The sequence below is a fragment of the Pongo abelii genome, chromosome 1 (assembly GCF_028885655.2).
Source record: "Pongo abelii isolate AG06213 chromosome 1, NHGRI_mPonAbe1-v2.0_pri, whole genome shotgun sequence".
Taxonomy (NCBI): Eukaryota; Metazoa; Chordata; class Mammalia; order Primates; family Hominidae; genus Pongo; species Pongo abelii.
Window position 1 is genome coordinate 218719603 of NC_071985.2, and position 15416 is coordinate 218735018.

Here is a 15416-nt window from a genome sequence, read left to right on the forward strand (position 1 = left end):
GGATGGAGAAATGAGAGAGGTGGACACAGAAGGGGAGGCAGGGAGCAGAGGCGACCAGAGGATGCTGTGCTGAGTGCCAGGGGATGATGGGGTTGGGGGAAGAGGCACACTGCACAGGGGGAAGGCACGTAGGCTCTGGACCCAGGCCCTGTAAGCCCCTGCCCTGCCATCACCGGCTGCATGACTGTAGGTGAGTTATCTCCCCTCTCTGTGTCTATCAGCTCATCCGTGAAACGGGAGGATAACCATATGCCCCACAGTGTCCGTGTAGGTGTTAAATGAATGGACACTCACCAGGCTCTGAGAACTCTGCCTGCAAGCCCTTGAAATACATGCCGTAACTCCCACAGCACGCGCCTGTGAGCACACACGTGTACCTGCATCATCAGACAGGAGAGCGGGGTCCCCTACCCCTCCCTCTGCATGGAGGTCACTCTGAGCTCCTGGTCTCTGACTCCCTGCTGGTGGCCAAAGGCAATGCTGCTGAGACAGCCTCACCCTAAGGAGCAGACCCCAGGCCCATGAGCTGCTCCCCATGCCAGAGTCTGAGAAAGCAGCCTCTGTGGGCTCCCCTGCCTCCCTCTGCCTTGCTTCTGGGTCGTCCCCTTCCTGCCAAACCGTTTGCCTGTGACAGGCATGGGGAGGCTCAGTTCATCTAATATGAAGGGGAGCCAGGCCAAGCAGGCAGGGAGGGGGAGCTGGGTGGGCAGGGCAGGGGGAGCTGGGGAGGCAGGGCAGGGGAGGGCTGGGACGAGCAGGCAGGGCAGGGGGAGCCAGGTGGGGCAGGCTAGGCAGAGGGAGCTGGGCGGCAAGGCAGGGAGAGCTGGGCGGGCAGGGCAGGGGAGGGCTGGGCTGAGCAGGCAGGGCAGAGCGGGGTTGGGGGACAGGTAGGCAGGGTATGGGGAGCCGGGCCCTGCTCTTGAGTCGGGCACTGAGGGCAGCTAGAAGTCCCAGATCCCCGTCAGGGGCTGTGGTGGCCTGGCCCAGAGAACTCTTGAGGCTCCTTTCATCATAGAAAGGAAGTGATGTGCGTGCCCGGGAGGTGACAGCAAGGAATCACTGGTGAAGACCAACGTGGGTGTGGGGGGACAAAGCATCTAGATTCAAATACAGTCTGGAACACTCTGGTCTCTGAACTCCGGCTCAGAGGCAGCATCTGGGAAGGACTTATTCACCTGGCCTGCTGCTTCCCACTGTTCAAAAGAGGAGCCTCGAGCTGAACACCCTGTGACAAGGGCTGTGACCAAGGTGCCTACGCAGGGCAGAAAACAGAGGCCGGAAGTGCATTCAGCTCGAGGCTGGAGTGCAGTGGCGCGATCTCGGCTCACTGCAACCTCCACCTCCTGGGTTCCAGTGATTCCGTGCCTCAGCCTCCTGAGTAGCTGGGACTATAGGTGTGCACCACAATGACCGGCTAATTTTTGTATTTTTAGTAGAGATGGGCTTTTGGCCAGGCTGGTCTCCAATTCTTGTCCTCAAGCATTCCACCCACCTGGGTCTCCCAAAGTGCTGGGATTACAGTCGTGAGCCACTGTGCCTGGCCAGGGGACTGACTCTTTTTTAAGTTTTGGTGTCCTCTTTGGCATGTCATACCACAGATACCAGAGAGATACATGGTGAAACAAATTCCTCAGTTAGCTGACCCATAAACTCCTATTCACCCCACAGAGCCCAATGCATATGTCACTTCCTCTGTGAAGCCTTCCAAGACTCCCTCCCTATAGGCAGAACTTCCTGCTGTCTCACTGGGGCTCCCCAGCTCTCTCTTCACACTTTTATTATGGTGTTAGTAAATGTTAGCTATGCGTCTTATTGACGATGCTACTATGTGCCAGGCACCAGGCTGAGTGCTCGGCATTCATCATCTCATAGAGTCCTTATTGTAGCTTTGAAAGGTCCACCACAATCACCATTCTGCAGAGAGGAAACTGAGGCTCTGAGAGGTCAAGTGAGATCTGCGAGGGCACACACACAAGGAGCCGGGATCTGAACCCCCCGGACTCCTGAGTCCACGCTGTCCTGTTTGCCCAGGAGACATGGAGATCCCTCTCTGGGGGTTGTGCCGGTTTTATCTCGGTGCCTAGGCCTGCCTGGATGCATCAAAGGCCTCCCTATCTGTGTCTGGGGATTCAAGAGGCAGACCCTGTGAAGGTGGCCAGCCAGCAGGGGAGGTGGGAGCTGGTGTGTCGGGAGGGGAGGGGAGGGGAGGGTGGTGGCTGACCTTGCGGTGCTGCTCATAGTTGCGGATGAAGTCTCGGAGCTGCTCCTCGCGGCTCTCCAGTGTGGCATACAGCTGCTGCATCTGGCTCACCAGGTCTGTCTTCTCGCCCTTTAAGCGCTTCCGGTCAGCTTTCATGGCTGGGGATAAAGGAGAGAGTTAGTTCCCAAGACCCCAGCTGTCCCCTCCAGATGCCTGAGTGCTGAGAAGTGGCATCACCGCCGTCGCCTTTGTAACAGGTGAGAAAACAGGGCTCAGAAAGACGAAATGTCCCTCCCATGTGCCCCAGCCACTTGGTGGCCTTCCCACGATTCCAAGCCAGGCTCACCTATGTCGAGAGCCCCGATTCTCACCTCTCAGCTGTGTCGATCTGACCAGGGAGCAAGTCCTTGTTGAAACTGCTTTCCCAGCCCTAAGCTGGCTGAGTGTTCAATGACAAAGAACTGAGGCCTGGTGGGCTCCAGGGGCCCATGGCTCAGGAAGCAGACAGGGCCTCAGTTCCCTGTCAAAAGGAACCCCGGGGCCACCCTGAGCCCACTGGAACCACTCAGTCCAGTCCAACAGCCCCTCCTGCCTCATTTCTTCCGTGGGGAGAAGTATTACGTTACAAACATGCACTAAGACATATACCAAGAGCGTAGAGCAACAAAAGAAAATACGGACACATTGGACTTCATCAAAATTAAAAACGTTTGTGTTTCAAAGGATATCATCAAGAAAGTAAAGGACAACTCATAGAATGGGATAAAATATTTGCAAATCCTGTATCTCATAAGTGGCTTCTATCTGGAATATACAAGTCTCTCTTGCAACTCAATAATAAAAAGAACAGGAAGTCATTTAAACAGGAAGTCAGGTGCACTGGCTCATGCCTGTAATCCCAGCACTCTGGGAGGCCGAGGCGGGCAGATCACTTGAGATCAGGAGCTCGAGACCAGCCTGGCCAACATGGTGAAACCCCCTCTCTACTAAAAATACCAAAAATTAGCCGGGTGGGGTGGTGTGTTCCTGTAATCTCAGTTATTCGGGAGGCTGAGGCAGGAGAACTGCTTGAACCTAGGAGGTAGAGGTTGCAGTGAGCTGAGATTGCACCACTGCACTCCAGCCTGGGTGACAGTGAGACTCTGTCACAAACAAACAAACAAAATGGGCAAAGGATCTGAACAGACACTTCTCCAAGAAATGGCTAATAGGCACATGAAAAGACTCGATATCAATTGTCATCAGGGAAATGCAAATCAAAACCACAATGAAATACCACTTCACACTCACGAGAATAGCTAAAAATAGAAAACAGACAATAGCAAGTGTTGGCGGGATGTGGAGAAACTGGAATCCTCATGCACTGCTGGCAGGAACGTGAAATGGTGCAGCTGCTTTTGGAAAAGTCTGATAGCTCCTCCAAAGATTAAACATCAACTTACCATACAACCCTGCGATTCTACTCCTAGGCATATATCCAAGAGCTATGACAACATATGTCTACACAAAAACTTATATGCAAATGTTTATAGCATTATTCATCGGAGCCCAAAAGGTGAAAATAACTCAAAAGTCCACCAATGGATGAATAAATAAGCAAAATGAGATATAGCCACACAATGGAATATTACCTAGTAATAAATAAAAACAAGGAGGGCCGTTGTTCAGTATCCATGGGGATTGGTTCCCAGACTCCCTGTGGACACCAAAATCCACAGATGCTCAAGTCCTTTATATAAAATGGCATAGTATTTGCACACAACCTACACAATCCCCCCATACACTTTAAATTATCTCTAGATCACTTACAATACCTAGTAAAATATAAATGCCACAGGAATAGTTGTTATACTGTATTGTTTTGGGAATAATGACAAGAAAAAAAAATCTGTACATGTTCAGTATAGATAAAACCATTCATTTTCTTTTCCTGAGTTTTTTTCTTTTTCTTTTTCTTTTTTTTTAGACAGAGTCTTGCTCTGTCACCCAGGCTGGAGTACAGTGCCGCGATTTCAGCTCACTGCAATCTCCGCCTCCCGGGTTCAAGCGATTCTCCTGCCTCAGCCTCCTGAGTAGTTGGGATTACAGGTGCCCACCACCATCCCAGGCTAATTTTTGTATTTTTAGTAGAGATGGGGTTTCACCATGTTGGCCAGGCTGGTCTCAAACTCCTGACCTCAAGTCATCTGCCTGCCTCAGCTTCTCAAAGTGCTGGGATTACAGGCATGAACCACAGTGCCTGGTCCCTGAGTATTTTTGATCCACAGTTCCTTGAATCCATAGATGTGAAACCCGTGGATAAAGAGGCCAACTGTACTGATATTTGCAACAACATGGATGAACCTTGAAAACATGCTTAGTGAAAAAGGCCAGCCACTAAAGGCCATATATTCTGTGATTCAATTTATATGAAATGTCCACAATAAGAAAATCTATAGAGACAGAAAAGAGATAAGTGTCTGCCTGGGGCCGGGTGTGGGGGTGGATCGGGGATGGAGGGGTGGTAGCTAAGAGTAAGGGATTCTTTTTGAGGTGGTAAAAATGCTCTAACATTGGTTGTTGTGATGGATACATAACTCTGTGATACTAAAAACCACTGAATTGGACACTTAAAATGTGTGAATTGTATGGTATGTGAATTACATGTCAATAAAGCTGTTAAAAAAGCAAAACAAAATAAGGCTGGGCACCTTGGCTCATGCTTGTAATCCCAGCACCTTGGGATCTTCCAGGAGGATCACTTGAGCCCAGGAGTTTGAGACTAGCCTGGGCAACATGGTAAAACCTCATCTTTACAAAAAGTAATAATTAAAAAAATAAGCTGATTGTGGTGGTGCACGCCTGTGGTCCCAGCTACTTGGTAGGCTAAGGTGGGATGATTGCTTGAGCACAGGAAGTCGAGGCTGCAATGAGTCATGTTCATGCCACTGCACCCCAGCCTGGGTGACAGAGCAAGATCCAGTCTCTAAAACCAAACCAAAGCAAACCAACACAACATAACACAACACAACACAACACAACACAACACAACACAACACAACACACCACACCCTGAGTAGCTGCCTGGAAGCAGCATGACTTCTGTCCCCTCCAGACTCTCTTTCCCCACAGCGCTGGCTCCTTGGTGCACGGAACAGACTCAGGGCAGCCTCTGACTGTAAGGTGGGCTCCACGGCCTTTGCCCAGACCCCTAGCACTCCATCATTTTCCTGGAGAGAATACCAAGGAGGGGTTTCAGAGGCTAACCCCTCTCCACAGGCTCCTTGTGTCTGGAATTGCGGAGGTGGTGGTGGGGGTTGGGGAGGCAAAGCAACTCTTTGACTCTGGAAACTTCCAGCCTGACAAGGCCAGGGTGGTCATTTGTTTAAAGTCACACAGACATGTCTGCCCCAAAGTTGACACCCGACCCTATGCTCTGCTGCCTCCACACTGAAGCTCCCAAAACCTGGAGGGTCCCCAGCCCCAAGGCTAGCTGAGTGCAGAATATGGGATGGCAATGACTGTGCCATCCCATCTTGTCCTGAACGTCCAATCCTGCAAACTCAGCCTGTGTACATGAGAGAGCTGGGGACACCAGGTATGGCCTAAGGACTGAGGACTCTGAGCTCCTGGCCCAGTGTCCAACATATAAGCTCCCCAGGTGGGAGGCAGGTCAGCTGGGCCATGTCACCATGTGCAGAGCCACGGGGAGGAGACCCACACAGTGGGGACCCCAGGTCTCAGGCAGCTCTTTAAATTCCAGCTTTGAGCTTCCTGGTTCCCACAGCTGGATCTGTCCTCTCCCGGCTGGCTTGGCTGAGCAGCAGCTTAGGTCACCAGCGCTGGAATTCCAGGTCTGCTGGGCCGGAACCTTAAAGGGCCAGGACTCTTCTGCTTCACTCCTGCCAGGCAGCGGGTGGGCCCTGCAGGCCTCAGGCAGTGGGTGGGAGGCCCCGGCACAGCTAGGCTAGTTTTGTGCCCTGCCCCCTAACATGGTGTGACCACACTGCTGGTGAACGTCACATTAAGATGACCCAACATCTAAAGATGTATGACCAGGCGCAGTGGCTCAGGCCTGTAATCCCAGCACTTTGAGATTGAAGTTTTGGGAGCTTCAATGTGGAGGCAGCAGAGCATAGGGTCGGGTGTCAACTTTGGGGCAGACATGGCTGTGTGATTTTAAACAAATGACCACCCTGGCCTTGTCAGGCTGGAAGTTTCCAGAGTCCCAGCACTTTGAGAGGTGAGTGGAGCACTCGAGGTCAGGAGTTCGAGACCAGCCTGGTCAACATATGAAACCCCGTCTCTACTAAAAATACAAAAATTAGGTGGGCGTGGTGGCGTGTGCCTGTAGTCTCAGCTACTCCAGAGGCTGAGGCACAAGAATTGCTTGAACCCTGGAGGCAGAGGTTGCAGCGAGCCGAGATTGCACCGCTGTACTCTCACCTGGGAGACAGAGTGAGACTCTGTCTCAAAAAATAAAGTAATACATAAAAATCAAAATCCAAATAAAGATGCAACCCGGTTAGAAGGCTCCTTAAGGAAGAGCTGGGGCCCCGCTGTCGCTGATGAATGGGAAATTTCCATTTGCACATGCGCATGGGATCCTGGCCGCCCTCCTAGGAGAGGCAGGTGCATGGGTATTTTTATCATCCCATCTCACAGAGGGGGAAACGAAGACCACACAGCCTGTTAATGGCACAGCTGGGGTGGAATGGGTGCCTGACTCAGTTTCAGACTGATTTCATGCTGGCGGGCTGGAGAGTAGCAGGAGAGCACTGCTGAGCTTGGGGAGTGGCTGCTGGAGGGCAGGGGTGCTGACCCCAGCCATGCTATCACTGTGGCTTCCTGGAGCCTCCCTGGGCCCTCCTGCCCCAGCAGAAAGAAGCCGCTACTGAGCAGGTCGCATGGGCTCCCTGGGGGATTTACACCGCTGCCCTCTGGTTGGCAGGAAATCATGCCTCTGACTTCTGGTTGGAAATGAATGCCCACCGCCCGCCTCGGCTCTGAATTGCCTCCTACATTATCCACATCTCCATGAGAACCAAACTCCAGACCCTGCTCTTGGCAGTTGGAGACCCTGGGAGGGGACCCCCCCCAGCCCCCCAACATGGCATTCCCGGGCCCTTCCTCTCACAAATGGCCTTTGGGGGGGTGCACTGCAGCCTCCTGTGGCCTCTGTGGGTCTCCCTGCTGCTTCATCCTTGTTATCATTTATCCGGCGGTCCAAGGGGTGTGTGCACGTGTGCCTGGCTCTGTGTGTGCAACGTGTGGGCCACCTCCATGGTGGGGCGGGGGCTATGCCTCCTGCATCTAACCTGGAGCTCTCTGAGAGCAAGAGCTGAGCCTGTGCCTTTAGATTATTCATTTCCGCCTAAGAGGGGACCTGCAGCTCTCCCTAAATCGTTCAATTAAGCAGCTACTGTACGCCAGGCTTGCTGCTGTGAGGACAGGGGTGAGCCAGACATGGTTCCTGCCTTGTGGGAGGCTGACGCTCTCACAGAGGAGACGAACCCACACCTATGGCTGGCACTGGTACCATCCACCCTCCTCCTCACCATGATGCTCCAATTCTGTTTGGTGGGGAATGTGTCCACCTAAAATGTTTAATTTCCCAAGCTCCCTTGAAGCTACAAGTGGCACGTGTCACAGTTCTGGCTATTAAGATGCACACAGATGCCCACTGGGAAATCTAGTTTTCTTTATAAGCCTTTTTTTGAGCACAAGGATGGAAGATATGAGCTATGAATGGGGAGGAGAAAGAAAAACTGAAGGGGCCAGGGTCCCCGATGGTACCACCCAGCTGGGGATGCCTTACAGCAGGAGAATAATAAATCCCAATGTTTTTGGGGTTTATTGTTACATGCAGCCCAGCACATTCCTAACAGACACGCCAGGGCAGGCTGTGAGACATGCTGCGGCCCTCTCCTGTGAGGCTTCACCTCATGGTTCTTTTCCACGGGCGCTCCTTGCTCTGCCCAACTCTGGGCTGGACTCTGCCAGGCTAACGACCAAGACAACACAAAAACTGAATCCTTAGGAATGAATGCAAGGTGAAGAACAACTAAAAATAACACAAAGGTGCCGCAAGCTGTCGTGTACACAAGGAGGCGACGTCCAGTTTGCACATGGCAGGTGCTGCAACTCTACACCAACAAGGAGGCCGGTGTGATGGGCCCCCAAGAAATAATTTAAAATCTACACACAGCTATGAAAATGATGCAATGGAACTCTTCCTTTCTTCCTCATAGCTCTGCTTTTTTCTCTCCGTCAAAACCTGTTCCCCAAATGCTCCTAATGCAAGATGAGCTGCCAGCCTGCAAGGCATGGCTGTGTTTCTCTGGGACTGGCCTCCTGACTCAGCTCCTAGCTCCCCAGTGCTCTGCGTGACTTCCCAATCATCTGGCTTCACCCACGCGGGTCCTATTCCAGCAGCCAAGCCACTGGAACCACTGCCATGGTGACTGGTGATGTCACGCCCAGCAGGCCCTGCAGGATTATGGAATGAGACCAGCCCGCTCCTGGGAATGTGGGGACTCTGGAGGTGGGAGGGAGGGTGTGTGGGGAGGCACTTATTTTTCCAACTCAGAGGTGGCCACATGCATGCCTGAGACCAGGGTGTGTAACCAGGGGCCCAGCTGTGGCCCCATGATGATGGCACGTCTCTGGGGTGCGCCCTGCCAGGCGAAAGACAGAAAACACAAAAGCTAAATCTTTAGGAATGAATGCCCAGTGGAGAACAACTAACAACAACGTTCCTGACCCGTGGAACCTTCAGGAACACAAAGGAGCCTCTGGGCTCTGTCGTGTACACAATGAAGCGACATTCAGTTTGTCCTCAAGCTCCCACCACAGACCTTTCTTCCTTCTCTGGCTTCGGATGCCGCAGCCCCTAACCCAGATGTGGGACATGGCGGAGCGAGACTCTGTCTCAAACAAACAAACAACCACTGTGGGCCCAATCCTGGATGTCGCAAGGTCAGGAGCTCTTGTAAAAATTTCCAGCCTGGGTGTACCCTGGACAAACGTGGGCTCAGAGGTGAGGAGGGAGGAATCGGTCCACTTCAGACGATCCCAGCTGCTGCCAGCAGGGGCCCCCCCGCCTTTTCTTTTCCATGCAAAGTTCCTGACCCGTGGAACCTTCAGGAACTACATTCTGCGAAATGAGGGGTGGGCAGGTAAGGGCCAGAAAGCCTGGCAAACCAATCTGTGGGACTCGAACCTCTAATAAACACCCATCAGAATGTGAGGCTCTCGGAGTTCTTCCAGCTCAGCTTCCTTTTACAGATGGGGAAACTGAGGCCCAGAGAAGAAGCAAGAATGCCCAGTGCACAGAGAGTCAGCTGAGGTCTCCCGACTCTTAGGCCAAGGCAGCTGAGTTAGAAGCACTGGTTTGGGGCCGGGCACGGTGGCTTACGCCTGTAATCCGAGCACTTTGGGAGGGCGAGGCAGGCGGATCACGAGGTAAGGAGACCCAGACCATCCTGGCTAACACCATGAAACCCCGTCTCTACTAAATTATAAAAAATTAGCCGGGCGTGGTGATGGGCGCCTGTAGTCCCAGCTACTCGTGAGGCTGAGGCAGGAGAATGGCGTGAACCTGGGAGGTGGAGCTTGCAGTGAGCCGAGATCGCGCCACTGCACTCCAGCCTGGGCGACAGAACGAGACTCCGTCTCAAAAAAAAAGAAGCACTGGCTTGGGAATCTGCCTAAGTTTGATTAAGCCTCAGTTTCCTCATCTGTAGACGGCAGCTGACATTACAGTCAACCCTTGGTATTGTGTGGCATTGGTTCCAGGAGCTCCCCCAAATACCAAAATCCACCGATGCTCAAGTCCCCGATAAAACGTAGTATTTGCAAATTATCTACACATGTCCTCCCGTGTACTGTAAATCATCTCTAAATTACCTATAACATCTTATACAATGTAGATGCTATGTAAGTAGTTGTTACACTGCATTGTTAAGATGCATTGATAAGAAATATGTCTGCCAATATATTCAGTACAGGCACAACTATCCATTTTGTTCTTCCAAATTATTTTCGATCCTTGGTTGAATTCATGGATGCGGAACCCACGGATCCAGAGGGCTTAATCATTTCTGCCCCATAGGGACAAGCTGTCTGCTCTTGAGTGACTGTGGGGTGCTGACCTTGAGCATTTTGGGAGACGAGAATCTCAGAAAGACACAGCTTCAGAGTTGGGGGCGGGGGTCCCAGGTTCTGGTGCTGCTTTTTTCCCCCTCTCTAAGCCTCGGTTTTCCCCCAGCATAATGAGGGTGCTGGATTCTGTGAGCTTCCTTTTAGCTTCTGAAATCCCAATAGACCTCACCTTTGTCACTTGCTCCTTAGTAGCTGCGGGGCCTGAGACCCCACATGCAACTTCTGTGAGCTTCCCTATCCCCAGCTGTTAAGCTGTGCATGATCGTCTCTACCTGGCAAGGCTCTATGCGACAGGACCCAGGACAGAGCTCAGCTGCATACAGCAGGTGCTCAGTGTTAGCCTCTCTCCCTGTCTTCCAGCTCCCCATGGCTCCCAGGCCTGAGCTCAGGCTCTAGGAGGCCCCAGAAAACACAGGCTGACTTGAGCAATAGGCAGGTTTCCAAGTAAAGAGCCCCGGGGAAGAGACCCAGGTCAGGGAGAAGGAAAGGGCCAGTCGAGGGCAGCAAGTTCAAGGCCACAAATTTATGGTCCTGGGATGGGTGGACAGTGGTTTATTTGTTTTTTTTCCTGTTTCAAAAATGAGTAACGTGAGTTCGGAAGAGGTTTAAGTTTAACCTGCTTTATAAAGGTTAATCAGGTTCTCGTCACATCAGGTGGTGCTCAGGTCTTGAACTCCTGACCTCAAGTGATCTGCCCGCCTCGGCCTCCCAAAGTGCTGGGATTACAGGTGTGAGCCACTGCGCCCAGTGGGCTCCTCACAATGTTAATTTCCTTTATCTTCTCACCACGAGGTGAAGTGGGTTGACCGGCTCACACAGCCAACAAGTGGCTGACCTGGAACTTGACCCCAGAACTTTGTCGCTCAGGCCCATGATCTTTCCAGATGACCCATAGACCCTCTTTCCAAGTGCACCCTGGAAAGTTAGTCAGCATGACCCTTCCAACCTCCTGCCTGGGGCAGGAAAGGCACATATCTGGAATAGCTTCTTATTTTCCAGTAACACGCCAGGGAAGACATGACTAATCAACTAGGCTCCTTAGGAAGCTGGGTTGATTAGGGATGTCTGCCATGGCATGGGAAGGAAACAGGGCAGGTTTACCAGCTCTGCCCTGGACAGGGAGGCAGATGCCAGTAGTGCCTGATGGGGGCTGGCATGTTTGAGAACTATTCTGGTCAGCGCTGTGCCAATTACCAGCATACTCCATGGAACCAAGGGCAATTCTACTTAACCAAAAGAGTGAGAACCAATTTTCTCAATTGGTAGAAAATGAGTCTATTCACACCAGTGAGATGGTGGCAAATAAACTCCAAACAGCATGCTTAAGGGTGAAAGAGCAGACTTCATTTCCCTCAACTGGGCCAAAGGTAAGTGAAGGATTAATGAATTTACTTATTTTCATGTCCACTCCCAACCTGTGATATAAGTTCCTGGAGGCCAGGGACCTGGTCTGTCCTGTTCACTGTTGTATCCTCCACAACTACAGCAGTGCCTGGCACATAGTAAGTGCTCAGGAAATAGTGACTTTCAGATGAATGACTGAATTAGGTGGACAGCCCTAGGGACAGCAGGATCCTGTGCCACGAGGGCAGAGGACATCTTGTTTTTCTTTGTCTGTCTCCTCTTGCCCTCCCCGGGAGAGACAGGCCATGCTGATTTCCCTGTGCCTCCTGACAGAACCCTGAGCATCAGTCCTGGTGATCTCGGAGCTGGCCACGGCATGGCCGAAGTTCTTATTAAGCTGCCTTGGGCTTGGTGAACTGTGTCCACATCCCAGCCAGGAATGAGACGACTCAAGTAGACCAAAGTTTCTGCTAATCCAGAGTGCTCAAATTTTAAGGTGCTCAGGGCTGGGGAAAGACCCCAGACATTGTGCTTCCCACAGAGGTGAGACCCCAGGTCCAGGAGTGCGAGGGTCACTTCTCCTCCAGGCTCTCCCGCTGTTAGCCTGGCTGCTGCTGTGCCTTCCCTCTGCTGGAAACTGAGGCCTCCCCTTTGCTACAAGAGGCTCCTCGGACCATCTGAGTTCTTTGCACTTGGCATGTGCCCTGTATTGAATTTTTCTCAGCATCATTGGAACATGCAATTCTCTCTCACATCTTTCACAGAAAACCTTCATTTGATCCCATGTCCCTCTCCAGCTCTCATTCCATTTCTCTTCTTCCTTTTGGAAAAAAATGTTCAAAACGGTTGACCATATCACTGTCTCCATTTCCCTCCCACCATCCTCTCTGGGACCAGCTCTGGCTTTTCCATGCTGGTCACCAACGACCTCTGAGTGTAAACCCACATTCTCCATCTGATGAGCTCTGCCTTCAGCAGGCGATGCAGGTGACGGCAAGTCTTCGCTTGGCATCCAGGGCCCATGTTCCTGGTTTCCTCTCATTTCTGCCTGCTCCGTTTTGGACTCTGTTCCCTTCTGACCTCTGGGCATTGGTGGCTTCAGTCCAACCACAGGCTCCAGCCTGGACCTCATCCCTGAACTCCAGACCCAGAGCCCAGAGTGTCCACACCTCTGCTTGAACCTCTAAAAGCAACTCAAACCTAACACATCCAAGATAGTCCCTGACCAGCCCCCAAGAGCCTGCTCTTCTCAGTCCCCTGAAACTCAGTTCACAGTGGCCTTAGCCTTCCTGTTGCTCTGGCCTCAAACTCTGGAATCTTCCTTGACCACCCACCCCCACACTTTTCTCATACCCCACCCCCAATTAATCAGCCGACCACGCCAGCTCTGCCTTCAACATGGCACCAGGACCTGGCCCCTTCTTACCACCCTTCAGTCACCACCCTGCTCACCCACCCGGGCTGTGTCACCACCCCCACCCCCATATCTGGGTCACACGGTAGCCTCCTAACTGGTTTTCCAACCCTTCAGTAGACATCAACCCTGCCATGGAGCTGTCCCCTTAAAAGGCAGCTCAGACCATGTCACTTCTCTGCTTCTCTCCCACAACTCCTGTCCCCCTCAAGGGGGAGCACAAAATCCTTCCAATGGTCTACAAGGGCCCCCCAAGATCTGTCCCCAGGTCCCGTACCCATCCTTCCCCAGCTCACATTCTGGGGAAGCTGCCCTGGCCTCCTGGCTGTCCATGCACTGGCCTCCTTCCTCGGGACCTCTGCATGAGCTGTTCCCTCTGCCTGGAAGGCCCTCCTTCCTTCCCCCTCCTACCCACGTGTCTCACTTCCTCCCATCTCCTCTTTATTCAAACATGACTTTCTCGGCAACCTCTTCCCTAGACACCCTTCCCTGTTCTTTGTTCTCCTTTGAACTGGCCACCAACTTAACACTGTGTATTCTGTGTTTATCATGGGAAATGGTCACTGAAGCAAGCACCTCCTCCTTTCCCCTGAAGACTCCCCTACCCCATAACCTGCTGAGAATTCAATGCAGTTTGTTCCTGGATTTCTAAGCCCACAGCTCATGTCAAGTGTGATCATGGCCCTGCCCATCCACTACCTGGCCCTACAGGAATCCGCACTAGCAGCCTGGAAACCAGATCCCCAGCTCAGGACCTACCCACCCCTAAGACTAGCCTAGAGGCCACCTGAAGGCAGGGCCTGGGCCTCAGCTATTTCTAGGAGCTGGCATTCAGCACAGCTCCTGGCAGGTAAAGGAAAGAGTTAACAGGTAACCTGGGGGCTTCAGCAGGCTGTCAGAGGCTCAGTGCTCACCATTTCCAGATATCCTAATCTGCCCCTTCCCTGGTTCTCCAGCTGAGGGACAGAGGACCGTCCAGGTAGAACCCGCAGCTGTGCACAGAGCCTACCAGGGATCATGAGTCAAGACAGGTGCATGAGTGGGGACCTAGAACACCCACCCCACCTAGAGGGGGTGACTGACCGAATGGGGCCCAGTCATGCCAGGCCTCCCAAAGTTTTGAGAAAATTCCCAACTCCAGGTGATGGCTACTTTCCATGCCTTAAATATCTCCCAATGTTTCCACATTGGCAACTGATCACAAGTCCAGCCATGTCTGTGGGCTCGGCTGGGTGCTGACTGCTGACCTGAGCGAGTGTCCACAGACGAGGTGGCAGGAGAGATTTGGGCCCATCCATGGCTGAGGGACCAGGCTCTACAGACAGAGGCCTGGACTCTCAGCCTGGCCCTACCATTCGCTTGCTATGACTTTGGGTAAGTGCCTTTTGCCTTACGTGTCAAATGGGGATAACAGTATTGAATAATGCGTATTGAATGAGAGCAAAAGCTCCCCAACAGCAAAACTCCGGTTAACCACGCAGAGTGACTGCCTAACAGCCAGAGAGTCTCGGGCTGGACTGGGCAGACTCCTGAGAAGGAAGCAGCACCCTGGGGCGGGGTGCGGGGGTGGTTCTCAGCAGAGCTGCAAGACCACTGGATAGACCTGTTTGGAGCCAGGGCAGGGAAGTGATGGGAGGGAGGGGGGTGCACGGCCCTTCCTGGCCACCTGGAGAGCCTCTGCCTCAGGCATGGATGCTGATAATGGTTTGGCTGTGTCCCCACCCAAATCTCATTTTGAATTGTAGCTCCCATAATTCCCATGTGTTGTGGGAGGGACACGTAGGAGACAATTGAATCCTGGGGGCAGTTTTCCCCTGAATCCTGGGGGCAGTTTTCCCCGTACTGTTCTCATGGCAGCGAGTAAGTCTCACGAGATCTGATGGTTTTCCCTCGGCTGTCATTCTCTCTTGCTGCCACCACGTAAGAAGTGCCTTTTGCCTTCCGCCATGATTATGAGGCCTCCCCAACCTCTTTTTCTTTGTAAATATCCTAGTCTTGGGTATGTCTTTATCAGCAGCATGAAAACGAACTCATACAGATGCCAGGAGCCAGGGCTTCCAATGGGAAAGGGCTGGAAAGGGCTAGGCCAGTCCCGGGGAGGGGACCGAAACCTGCAGACAGAGCGTCTGTCATAAGAGGGACTGCAGGGAGCCACGGGGGCCCTCTGCAGGCTTCAGGGTGCTAACTGCACGCAGGGCACACTGTCACTGCCACCACCCCGGCTCAGGACTGCCCCTGGAAGAGCTCAGAGGTCACCTGGAAGCCAGGAGGGCGGAGGGCCCCGGGAAGCAGGCCCCCACTGGGAAGCAGGCCCCC

General features: G+C 52.7%; 1 protein-coding gene across 4 annotated transcripts in view; it reads right to left on the reverse strand.

Annotated features, from left to right (window-relative positions):
• The window catches only part of KAZN (kazrin, periplakin interacting protein), a 1222068-nt gene that overhangs the window by 79866 nt on the left and 1126786 nt on the right, over positions 1–15416 (reverse strand). For all 4 annotated transcript variants that reach the window (XM_054541427.2, XM_054541436.2, XM_054541447.2 and 1 more), the window contains one exon: positions 2222–2358. In XM_054541427.2, coding sequence (XP_054397402.1) covers positions 2222–2358 — 137 coding nt within the window. The remainder of the gene's footprint in view (positions 1–2221; positions 2359–15416) is intronic.